The 11,841-nt window shown below is 45.1% G+C and overlaps 1 protein-coding gene across 8 annotated transcripts in view; it reads right to left on the bottom strand.

The window, feature by feature from the left end:
* The window catches only part of LOC110493519 (potassium voltage-gated channel subfamily KQT member 5), a 162,965-nt gene that overhangs the window by 4,579 nt on the left and 146,545 nt on the right, over positions 1-11,841 (bottom strand). For 4 of the 8 annotated variants that reach the window (XM_090204615.1, XM_090204616.1, XM_021567846.3 and 1 more), the window contains 4 exons: positions 3,480-3,591; positions 2,593-2,724; positions 2,270-2,377; positions 427-553 (listed from right to left, as the gene is read on the bottom strand). In XM_090204615.1, the coding sequence (XP_090060741.1) occupies positions 427-553; positions 2,270-2,377; positions 2,593-2,724; positions 3,480-3,591 (479 nt within the window). The remainder of the gene's footprint in view (positions 1-426; positions 554-2,269; positions 2,378-2,592; positions 2,725-3,479; positions 3,592-11,841) is intronic. The other 4 variants (XM_021567850.3, XM_090204617.1, XM_090204618.1 and 1 more) reach the window with 1 other exon arrangement.

The following is an 11,841-nucleotide window of genomic DNA, read 5'->3' as shown; positions in this document are numbered from 1 at the left end:
AAAAGTGTATTGAAATGACTTAGGAACTGTGTACACTTTGGAGAGGGGTGTGGCCACTTCTGAGACGCCAGTTAGTCCTCTCGCTCAAACCCTTGTCATTTTGTTGTCCTATGTTGCACCTAACCCACATTTTCGAGGAATATTTTTATGTTACTGAATGTCGACAGTGTATTGGTTGGATCCAGTCTCGTGTCAGGTGAACTTGTGCTCACCTTTGGTCTACTCATTTATTTCCCCATGATCTCCAAACTGTTCCCTTTCAATTGCTACCATGGTTATGCATATGCTTTTCATACTTCTTCTATAAGAAACATTTCAATTTATTCCTATCCATATAGGCCAATTCCCACGAATGTCAAAGGTTAACCACACATAATTCACCATATTTAATGAACCAGTGGTTTAAGTTCACGGAAACCCACTGACCTGCCGTTCCACTTTGCAGACGCGTCCCAGCATACTCATGTCCTCCAGCAGGTCTCCATCCGACAGCAGCTTGTCCCGGATCTTCTTATCCAGAGGAACCTGGCCTTTACCCAGGATCTGGTCCACTCTGGAAGGCACAGGAGACATAGTGTTAAAGAAAGGGTACAGAGAGAGAAATGGTGCAGGACCAGAGGATGTCCAGTAGGCAGCCCGCCCGAGAAGGAAGAAGGAAGGAAAGAGAGTTAAGAGTTGGAATTGGTCCTCTATGAGAATACAACACGTACTGTAGAGGCCCATGCTGCTCACAAGGATATATACCGGCTCGGTTTACTGTGTCACTAGCGATATATGTTGCAAGTGTATCAATATCAACAGCATGCCACTGGACACACACACTGGTTGAATCAACGTTGTTTCCACCTCATTTCACCGAAATGAGGTGGAACCAACGTGGAATAGATGTTGAATTGACGTCTGTGCCCAGTGGGATATCAACACACCTTTTTTTCAAGGCCAGAAGAAGAGAAGAATGTATTATCTACTACTGGATTTGAAAGACAAAATGGATGACCTTAAATTACAAGCATAGTTTTTATTTGTATTTATGTATCATTTTACTACGCATTTGGACTTTTAGTTGAGATGTTTATATGAGATAATCAATATTTTCCATGACTCAAGATGCTCTCGACCAGACAAATGTCATTTTAAGTTTCTACCACATGGTGGCTCACTACTCACTCATTTGGTAAATATGGCCTTTCAAATTCAGTGAAAGTTTAGGGCCTAGATTTAATCAGATCAAGTGTTAACCGGCTATAGCCGACACCCGCATAGCTGATGTTTTGGCGGTGTCGGCGGTGGAACGGCATTGGAGCTGAAAATCGGTGAGCAGCTGCTCTTGTGATCATTGTCAAGAAGCCACACCTCCCCACTCGCGTTAGAAGTTCAGAATGAGAAAGTGTAGGCAATATAGAAATAATCACATTCAAATTGAAAAATAATTTAACTAAATAATGAGGATTTCTAACAGCCTAATCGAGGTGTAGATTACATCTCACATTCCAGAATTCAAACTTAATGAGACTCCATGCAGCCAATGGCAATGTCCGTTATAGCCATAATACCGGGAGCAACATGTGGATTTGACAACTCTAACGCAATTCCACCTCTGACACCGTCAAAACATCAGTTCTGCGGATGTTGGCTAAAGTGGATCTGATTGAATCGGGCCATAAGTTTAAGAGACAACTCAGAGAAAACTCAGTTGACAGGAATGCAGAACAGAAGAAACATCACCAGGAGGAATCTAGAAACTGAACCCATCAACAGTCCCAAATGGATCCCCCGTGCAAGATATACTGTCAACCTAGGCAGGTAAGATATACTGTCAACTTAGACAGGTAAGATATACTGTCAACCTAGGCAGGTAAGATATACTGTCAATTTAGACAGGTAAGATATACTGTCAACCTAGGCAGGTAAGATATAGTGTCAATTTAGACAGGTAAGATATACTGTCAACCTAGGCAGGTAAGATATACTGTCAACTTAGACAGGTAAGATATACTGTCAACCTAGACAGGTAAGCTATACTGTCAACCTAGACAGGTAAGATATACTGTCAACTTAGACAGGTAAGACATACTGTCAACCTAGGCAGGTAAGATATACTGTCAACCTAGACAGGTAAGGAAGATATTTGCGATTTGAAAACCATGCAGTGTTTCTTCTTGCAAACAATCAGCTAGTCCACATGCAGGGGATGAGGAGAAAGTCAAGAGGGTGTGAGGAGAGGAGTGCGTGAGGGGTGTGTGAGGGGCGTGAGGGGGTTAACTCTGACCCCTGCGTGGAGTTCTTTCTGCCGTGGCTGTAATACATGGGCAGGGAGGGAGAGGAAAAGGTCTTGGCTCGGCTGCTCAGGGGCTGGGGCCCCACTATCATGTCCAGCCTATGGGGGAAAGTGAGGACACACACACACACACAAATATGAATGTATGCACACAGACAAAGACATACTGCTCACATTAGTGGCTAAGCAGTGAATACACATGGGCAAACAGCTGCTAGCTAAGCCTTTTCATGCATTTTATTGGAAGGTCTAAGTTAGAGAGTGTGACTGTGTGAGCACTTTGACCGTGCGTGACAGTGCATTATTGTTCTCACCGTGTCTGCAGACTCTTGATGCGACACAGCATGTCCAGGTGTCCGGCGGAGTACTGCTCTATGACGTCCTTCACATCATACGGACGCAACGTCTCCTTAAACTTCTTCTTGGCCACGTGGAACTTCATTATTCTGGATGGACCAGACCAGGGTCATGTTCATTAAATATCAGATGAAAGAACATTGACTGAAACAGGGAGGGACTACATGAACTTGTCTAATAAGAAATGCTCCTTTTTGTTTCCCGCCGCGAAACGTTTCGCTACGGTGTGTCCTAATGAATGAGAGCCAGCACAGGAAGGCATCTCAATGCAGTTCTTAAATCTACCACAAGAGGGAGTCCTCAAACAAAGAACGACATTGACCTAGAGTAACACACGCCAAGGTAATGAGATCTAAAACTATCCAATAGCAACAGCTGAAACAGCTCTTCTTTCTCAACATAAATCATCTGGAAAATCATTTCATATTTCTAAAGAAAATATTCTTGTGAAGTTGTACAGTGAACAATCTGAGGTAAAATCAGTCTTTACTTCACTGTTTACTTTAGCTGTGTAGCATGTAAATCTAGCCCTTTGAGAGAGTGTAGAGGGGAGCTTAGTACATACACCTGTGGAGCCTAGGGGCCACATACAACGGAAGAGGTTGAATATGAGAGGCCCTTACTGCCCAATGTGAGGATCAAAGGGGTAAGACTGATGGAAAAGTTATGTAGTAATGTATCCACTGGATAAACCCATGGCGGGAAGCTGCCTCTCACGGTATGGATTAGGGGAAGAGTTAGGAGGTTACAATAAGAAGAAAAATGTCACGCTAAGGCTCTGATGACATACTTGAGTGAGGGCAGTGTGTGTGTGTGTGTGTGTGTGAGTGAGCGTGCGTCTCACCTGACGGCTCGGATGACAGACTTGACGGAAGGCAGCAGGTCCTCCACAGAGATCTCACAGTGACAACCCTTGTCATCACCGAACCCATCCTCAGTGGTCATGTTAGAGTCAGCTAGAGAGAGAGAGAGAGAGACGGAGGGAAAGAGATTTTGAGTTTTAAAATACCTTCATTTTTTTATGACAGAAGAGATGGAGGGAAGGAAGGAAGGAGGTAGGAAGGGGAGGAGAGAGGGAGGAAGGGGAGGAGAGAGGGACAGTGACGTGCATTCATTGATGCCAGGGGAAGCCTGGCTTCCCCAAATATTTGAGAAAAAACATGACATATTTCGTCTCTCTGTGTTTTAATAATTTTCCATCAATTCGCAAGTGGCTGAATCTCACCGGAGAAATCATCAGAGCGAGGGAAACAGCGCAGTATGCTTAGGGTTATTGTCCTGCTGGAAGGTGAACCTCCGTCCTAGTCTAAAATCTCTGGAAGACTGAAACAGGTTTCCCTCAAGAATTTCCCTGTATTTAGAGCCATCCATCAGTCCTTCAATTCTGACCAGTTTCCCTGTCCCTGCCGATGAAAAACATCCCCAAAGCATGATGCTGCCACCACCATACTTCACTGTGGGGATAGGGTTTTCGGGGTGATGAGAGGTGTTGGGTTTGTGCCAGACATAGCGTTTTCCTTGATGGCCAAAAAGCTCAATTTTAGTCTAATCTGACCAGAGTACCTTCTTCCATATGATTGGGGATTCTCCCACATATCTTCTGGTGAATACCAAATGTGTTTGCTTATTTTTTTCTTTAAGCAGTGGCTTTTTTCTGGACACTCTTCCGTAAAGCCCAGCTCTGTGGAGTGTATGGCTTAAAGTGTTCCTATGGACAGATACTCCAATCTCCGCTGTGGAGCTTTGCAGATCCTTTAAGGTTATCTTTGGTCTCTTTGTTGCCTCTCTGATTAATGCCCTCCTTGCCTGGTCCGTGAGTTTTGGTGGGCGGCCCCTCTTGGCAGGTTTGTTGTGGTGCCATATTCTTTCCATTTTTTAATAATGGATTTAATGGTGCTCTGTGGGATGTTCAAAGTTTCATATATTTTTTATAACCCAACCCTGATCTGTACTTCTCCACAACTTTGTCCCTGACCTGTTTGGAGAGCTCCTTGGTCTTCATGGTGCCGCTTGCTTGGTGGTGCCCCTTGCTAAGTGGTGTTGCAGACTCTGGCCTTTCAGAACAGGTGTATACAGTGCCTTGCGAAAGTATTCGGCCCCCTTGAACTTTGCGACCTTTTGCCACATTTCAGGCTTCAAACATACAGATATAAAACTGCATTTTTTTGTGAAGAATCAACAACAAGTGGGACACAATCATGAAGTGGAACGACATTTATTGGATATTTCAAACTTTTTTAACAAATCAAAAACTGAAAAATTGGGCGTGCAAAATTATTCAGCCCCTTCAGTTCAGTGAGGATCTCTGAATGATCCAATGTTGACCTAAATGACTAATGATGATAAATACAATCCACCTGTGTGTAATCAAGTCTCCGTATAAATGCACCTGCACTGTGATAGTCTCAGAGGTCCGTTAAAAGCGCAGAGAGCATCATGAAGAACAAGGAACACACCAGGCAGGTCCGAGATACTGTTGTGAAGAAGTTTAAAGCCGGATTTGGATACAAAAAGATTTCCCAAGCTTTAAACATCCCAAGGAGCACTGTGCAAGCGATAATATTGAAATGGAAGGAGTATCAGACCACTGCAAATCTACCAAGACCTGGCCGTCCCTCTAAACTTTCAGCTCATACAAGGAGAAGACTGATCAGAGATGCAGCCAAGAGGCTCATGATCACTCTGAGGTGGGAGACTCTGTCCATAGGACAACAATCAGTCGTATATTGCACAAATCTGGCCTTTATGGAAGAGTGGCAAGAAGAAAGCCATTTCTTAAAGATATCCATAAAAAGTGTCATTTAAAGTTTGCCACAAGCCACCTGGGAGACACACCAAACGTGGAAGAAGGTGCTCTGGTCAGATGAAACCAAAATTGAACTTTTTGGCAACAATGCAAAATGTTATGTTTGGCGTAAAAGCAACACAGCTGAACACACCATCCCCACTGTCAAACATGGTGGTGGCAGCATCATGGTTTGGGCCTGCTTTTCTTCAGCAGGGACAGGGAAGATGGTTAAAATTGATGGGAAGATGGATGGAGCCAAATACAAGACCATTCTGGAAGAAAACCTGATGGAGTCTGCAAAAGACCTGAGACTGGGACGGAGATTTGTCTTCCAACAAGACAATGATCCAAAACATAAAGCAAAATCTACAATGGAATGGTTCAAAAATAAACATATCCAGGTGTTAGAATGTCCAAGTCAAAGTCCAGACCTGAATCCAATCGAGAATCTGTGGAAAGAACTGAAAACTGCTGTTCACAAATGCTCTCCATCCAACCTCACTGAGCTCGAGCTGTTTTGCAAGGAGGAATGGGAAAAAACGTCAGTCTCTTGATGTGCAAAACTGATAGAGACATACCCCAAGCGACTTACAGCTGTAATCGCAGCAAAAGGTGGCGCTACAAAGTATTAACTTAAGGGGGCTGAATAATTTTGCACGCCCAATTTTTCAGTTTTTGATTTGTTAAAAAAGTTTGAAATATCCAATAAATCTCGTTCCACTTCATGATTGTGTCCCACTTGTTGTTGATTCTTCACAAAAAAATACAGTTTTATATCTTTATGTTTGAAGCCTGAAATGTGGCAAAAGGTCGCAAAGTTCAAGGGGACCGAATACTTTCGCAAGGCACTGTATATACTGAGATTATGTGACAGATCATGTGACACTTAGATTGCACTCAGGTAGACTTTATTGAATTAATTATGTGATTTCTGAAGGTAATTGGTTGCACCAGATCTTCTTTAGGGGCTTCAAAGCGAAGGGGTGAATACATTTGCACGCACCCCTTTTCCGTTAGTCATTTTTTAAAGTTATTTTTTTTCATTTCACTTCACCAATTTGGACTATTTTGTGTATTTCCATTACATGAAATCCAAATAAAAATCCATTTAAATTACAGGTTGTAATGCAACAAAATTAAAACGCTAAGGGGAGTGAATACTTTTGCAAGGCACTGTAGCTCGTCTATCTGATGTTGTGTGGACCAAAAGAGTATGACACGTTGCGGCAGTATTTTTAAATAACCTTTATTTAACTAGGCAAGTAAGTTAAGAACAAATTCTTATTTACAATGACGCCCCAGCCAAAACCTAACCCGGATAACACTGGGCAAATTTTAGGCTGACGTTAAGTAGCTAGCTAATTTAGCTGTTTCATTGTTGCCCATGCGAGGAAGTTAGGCTAGCAAGCATTTTAGCTAGGTAGCCTATGACAACAAAAACTAAAAGCATACAGTATGACAGATCCATAGACCATTTTGCCAAATTGAAAGAGAGCAGGATGGCATTGGCGTTCAACTAGTCTACAGGTAGGATGAGTCCAAACTTCTTTTTTTTCACACACACATGCACGAACGCACACACACACCAGTACCATTGGTTTTTGGTGTCTTCAAGTTTGTTTTCAGTGTATTCAGAAAAGCATACTGTATATAGCCTTGTTGATTAAATGTTTCAGTTGAAATGGTGCTGAAATACCAGAGGCAGTGCTCCTGTTGTCTTTGTGTTGACTTCTAAAACAGTAGTTGTGTCACGATCTTGGAAATGAGCGGACCAAGGCGCAGCGTAGGTATAGTTCCACATATCTATATAAGTGAGACTAACAAAACAAAATAACAAAACTTACAAAGACCGTGAGGACGTATTGCCCAAACACACTAACACAAACAATATCCCACAAATGCAGGTGGTGAAAGCCTACCTAAATATGATCCCCAATTAGAGGCAACAATAACCAATTTCTCTAATTGGGAACCACACAAACCACCAACCTAGAAATCTATAAACTAGATAACCCCCCAGTCACACTCTGACCTAAACACCATAGAGAACCTAGGGCTCTCTATGGTCAGGGCGTGAAAGTACACCCCCCTCCCCAAAGGTGCGGAATCCTGCCGCAAAACCTGAAACCAAATGGGGAGAGTAGGGGGGGTGACTAGTGTTGGTGGCGGCTCCGGTGCAGTTCTTTGCCCCCGCCCAGACCACGGGTCCGGCCATGGAGCCGGGTAGAACGCCGTGCCCGGACTGGGCATTGGCGCAGAGGAGGACCTCGGCCATGGTGCTGGGTTGGACGCTGCACACGGACTGGGCACTGGCGCCGAGGAAGGCTCCGGCCATGGAGCTGAGTTGGCCGCCGTGCCCGGACATCGGCGCAGAGGAAGGCTCCGGCCTTGGAGCTGGACTGGACACCGTGCCCGGACTGGGCCCCGACGCAGAGGAAGGCTCCGGCCTTGGAGCTGGACTGGACACCGTGCCCGGACTGGGCCCCGACGCAGAGGAAGGCTCCGGCCATGGAGCTGAGTTGGCCGCAGTGCCCGGACATCGGCGCAGAGGAAGGCTCCGGCCTTGGAGCTGGACTGGACGCTGTGCCCGAACTGGACCCCGACGCAGAGGAAGGCTCTGGCCTTGGAGTTGGACTAGACGCCGTGCCCGGACTGTTGACCGTTGCTGGACGCCGTGCCCGGACGTGCCCGGACCGTCGCTGGAGGTTCCGGACCGTTGACCGTTGCTGGAGGTTCCTGACCGTCGCTGGAGGTTCCGGACCGTGGACCGTCGCCGGAGGTTCCGGACCATGGACCGTCGTGGGAGGTTCCGGAGCGGGAACTGTCGCCGGAAGCTCTGGACTTTGAATGCGCACTGGAGGGAGGCCTAGTGCGTGGAGCCGGTACAGGTGGCACCGGACTGGTTACACACACTTCAGGGCAAGTGCAAGGAGCAGGTACAGGACGTACCGGACTGGGGAGGCGCACTAGAGCCCTGATGTGTGGAGCCGGCACAGGTGGCACGGGACTGGTGACATGCACTTCAGGGCAAGTGCAAGGAGCAGGCACAGGAAGTACCAGACTGGGGAGGCGCACTGGAGGCCTAGTGCGTGGAGCTGGCACAGGTGTTTACCGGACTTGTGACACGCACATCAGGGAGAGTGCGGGGAGCTGACACAGGACGTACCGGACTGGGAAGGCACACTGGTGGCCAGATGCGTGAAACCGGTGCAGATGGCATCGGACTGGTGTCACGCTCTTCAGCACACCTGTACGGCAACAATCTCATCGCTACCACCTCTCTCCGGAATCGTTCATTAAATTCCTCCTCCGACTCCCAAACAGGCTCTGGCACTCTCCGCTGCACGACCGCCAGCTCCAAGTGCCCGCCCCCCCCCCCCCCAACAAAAAATAATCTTTGGGTTTCTGTGTCGTCGCTGTCCTTCCCTGCTCCTTGGCGACTCCCGCCAAGGAAGGGTCTCGTGTCCTCTCATGTCCTCCCAAGTCCAAAACTTCCTTACCTCATTTTCACACTGCTTGGTCCTTTGTTGGTGGGATATTCTGTCACGATCTTGGACATGAGCAGACCAAGGCGCAGCGTGAGTATAGTTCCACATATTTATATAAGTGAAACTAACAAAACAAAATTTAAAAACTTAAAGACCATTAGGACGTATTGCCCAAACACACTAAAACAAACAATATCCCACAAATGCAGGTGGGGGAAAAAGCCTACCTAAATATGATCCCCAATTAGAGGCAACAATTACCAGCTGCCTCTAATTGGGAACCACACAAACCACCAACCTAGAAATCTATTTTATTTATTTATTTATTTATTTCACCTTTATTTAACCAGGTAGGCAAGTTGAGAACAAGTTCTCATTTACAATTGCGACCTGGCCAAGATAAAGCAAAGCAGTTCGACACAGAGTTACACATGGAGTAAAACAAACATACAGTCAATAATACAGTATAAACAAGTCTATATACGATGTGAGCAAATGAGGTGAGATAAGGGAGGTAAAGGCAAAAAAAGGCCACGGTGGCAAAGTAAATACAATATAGCAAGTAAAACACTGGAATGGTAGATTTGAAATGGAAGAATGTGCAAAGTAGAAATAAAAATAATGGGGTGCAAAGGAGCAAAATAAATAAATAAATTAAATACAGTAGGGAAAGAGGTAGTTGTTTGGGCTAAATTATAGGTGGGCTATGTACAGGTGCAGTAATCTGTGAGCTGCTCTGACAGTTGGTGCTTAAAGCTAGTGAGGGAGATAAGTGTTTCCAGTTTCAGAGATTTTTGTAGTTCGTTCCAGTCATTGGCAGCAGAGAACTGGAAGGAGAGGCGGCCAAAGAAAGAATAGGTTTTGGGGGTGACTAGAGAGATATACCTGCTGGAGCGTGTGCTACAGGTGGGAGATGCTATGGTGACCAGCGAGCTGAGATAAGGGGGGACTTTACCTAGCAGGGTCTTGTAGATGACATGGAGCCAGTGGGTTTGGCGACGAGTATGAAGCGAGGGCCAGCCAACGAGAGCGTACAGGTCGCAATGGTGGGTAGTATATGGGGCTTTGGTGACAAAACGGATGGCACTGTGATAGACTGCATCCAATTTGTTGAGTAGGGTATTGGAGGCTATTTTGTAAATGACATCGCCAAAGTCGAGGATTGGTAGGATGGTCAGTTTTACAAGGGTATGTTTGGCAGCATGAGTGAAGGATGCTTTGTTGCGAAATAGGAAGCCAATTCTAGATTTATCTTTGGATTGGAGATGTTTGATGTGAGTCTGGATGGAGAGTTTACAGTCTAACCAGACACCTAGGTATTTGTAGTTGTCCACGTATTCTAAGTCAGAGCCGTCCAGAGTAGTGATGTTGGACAGGCGGGCAGGTGCAGGCAGCGATCGGTTGAAGAGCATGCATTTAGTTTTACTTGTATTTAAGAGCAATTGGAGGCCACGGAAGGAGAGTTGTATGGCATTGAAGCTCGCCTGGAGGGTTGTTAACACGGTGTCCAAAGAAGTAGATAACCCCCCCAGTCACGCTCTGACCTAAACACCGTAGAGAACCTAGGGCTCTCTATGGTCAGGGCGTGACAAGTTGTTTAGTAAACTTGTTGCAGGCAGTGGTGGAAAAAGTACCCAATTGTCATACTTGAGTAAAAGTAAAGATACCTTAATAGAAAGTGAAAGTCACCCAGTCAAATACTACTTGAGTAAAAGTCTAAAAGTATTTGGTTTTAAATATACTCAAGTATCAAAAGTAAATGTAATTGATTAAATATATTTCAGTTTAAAAAGTAGAAGGTTAAATCATTTCAAATTCCTTATATTAAGCAAAGCAGACAGCACCATTTTCTTGTTTTTCAAATGTATGGATAGCCAAGGGCACACTCCAACACTCAGACATTATTTACAAAAGATGCATTTGTGTTTAACGAGTCCGCCAGACCAGAGACAGAGAGAGAGAGAGAGAAAGATGAGAGACAGACAGAGACAGAGAGAGAGAGACAAAGAGAGAGAGAGACAGACACACAGAGAGAGAGAGACAGAGAGAGAGAGACAGAGATACAGAGAGAGACAGAGACAGAGAAAGACAGAGAGAGAGAGACAGAGTGAGAGAGAGAGACAGAGAGAGAGAGAGAGAGACAGAGAGAGACAGAGAGAGAGAGACAGAGAGAGAGAGAGAGAGAGAGAGAGAGAGAGAGAGACAGAGAGACAGAGAGAGACAGAGAGAGAGAGAGAGAGAGAGACAGAGTGAGAGAGAGAGAGACAGAGAGAGAGAGAGATGAGAGAGAAATTGAAAAACTTGTTTTCACAAAAGAGAGTCTACATTATAGCAGAAGAGCGCGAGGCTGAGAGCTGCCTGGCCTCAGTAGGTATATTGCTAATGGGAAATATTTATCACAAAGACCTGCTGTTTATGGGTGGCCTGAGTTACGACATAAAGCACACCAAAGCGGGCCAGGGGTTAGAAGTGGTAGAGTGCAGATCAAACAAATTTTCCCCTGACCAATAAAAGGTTTTCTATGACCCCAGGCAAGCCACCACAGGCCTTTGGAGGATTGGTGTGTGTGTGTGTGTGTGTGTGTGTGTGTCAGCCAGCATCAATCTCTGCTCTCATTAATTCAGAAAGTACTGTAGCTGGTTCTTGGCAAAGCCATTTAATCCATCTGGCATACCGTATATGCAACAGTCCATTTTCCATATACAACATGATTATTGTATGGTTGTGTAAGGTAAGTATCATATACAGTATAGTCAGTAGTCCTCACTTTATCCAAAACATCTCTTACACCAGATTCAGCTGGATAAATCCCCCATTCCATTTCTATCCATCCTCAACATAATGTGCTGGTAATAGCGTTATTATGGTAATAGTGTTATTACGGTAATAGTGCTATTATGGTAACAGTTATTATGGTAATGGCGTTATTA

Source organism: Oncorhynchus mykiss, chromosome 17 (genome assembly GCF_057628025.1).
Source record: "Oncorhynchus mykiss isolate SJ-2025 chromosome 17, ASM5762802v1, whole genome shotgun sequence".
Lineage (NCBI taxonomy): Eukaryota > Metazoa > Chordata > Actinopteri > Salmoniformes > Salmonidae > Oncorhynchus > Oncorhynchus mykiss.
This window is presented reverse-complemented; position numbering and strand designations above follow the sequence as displayed.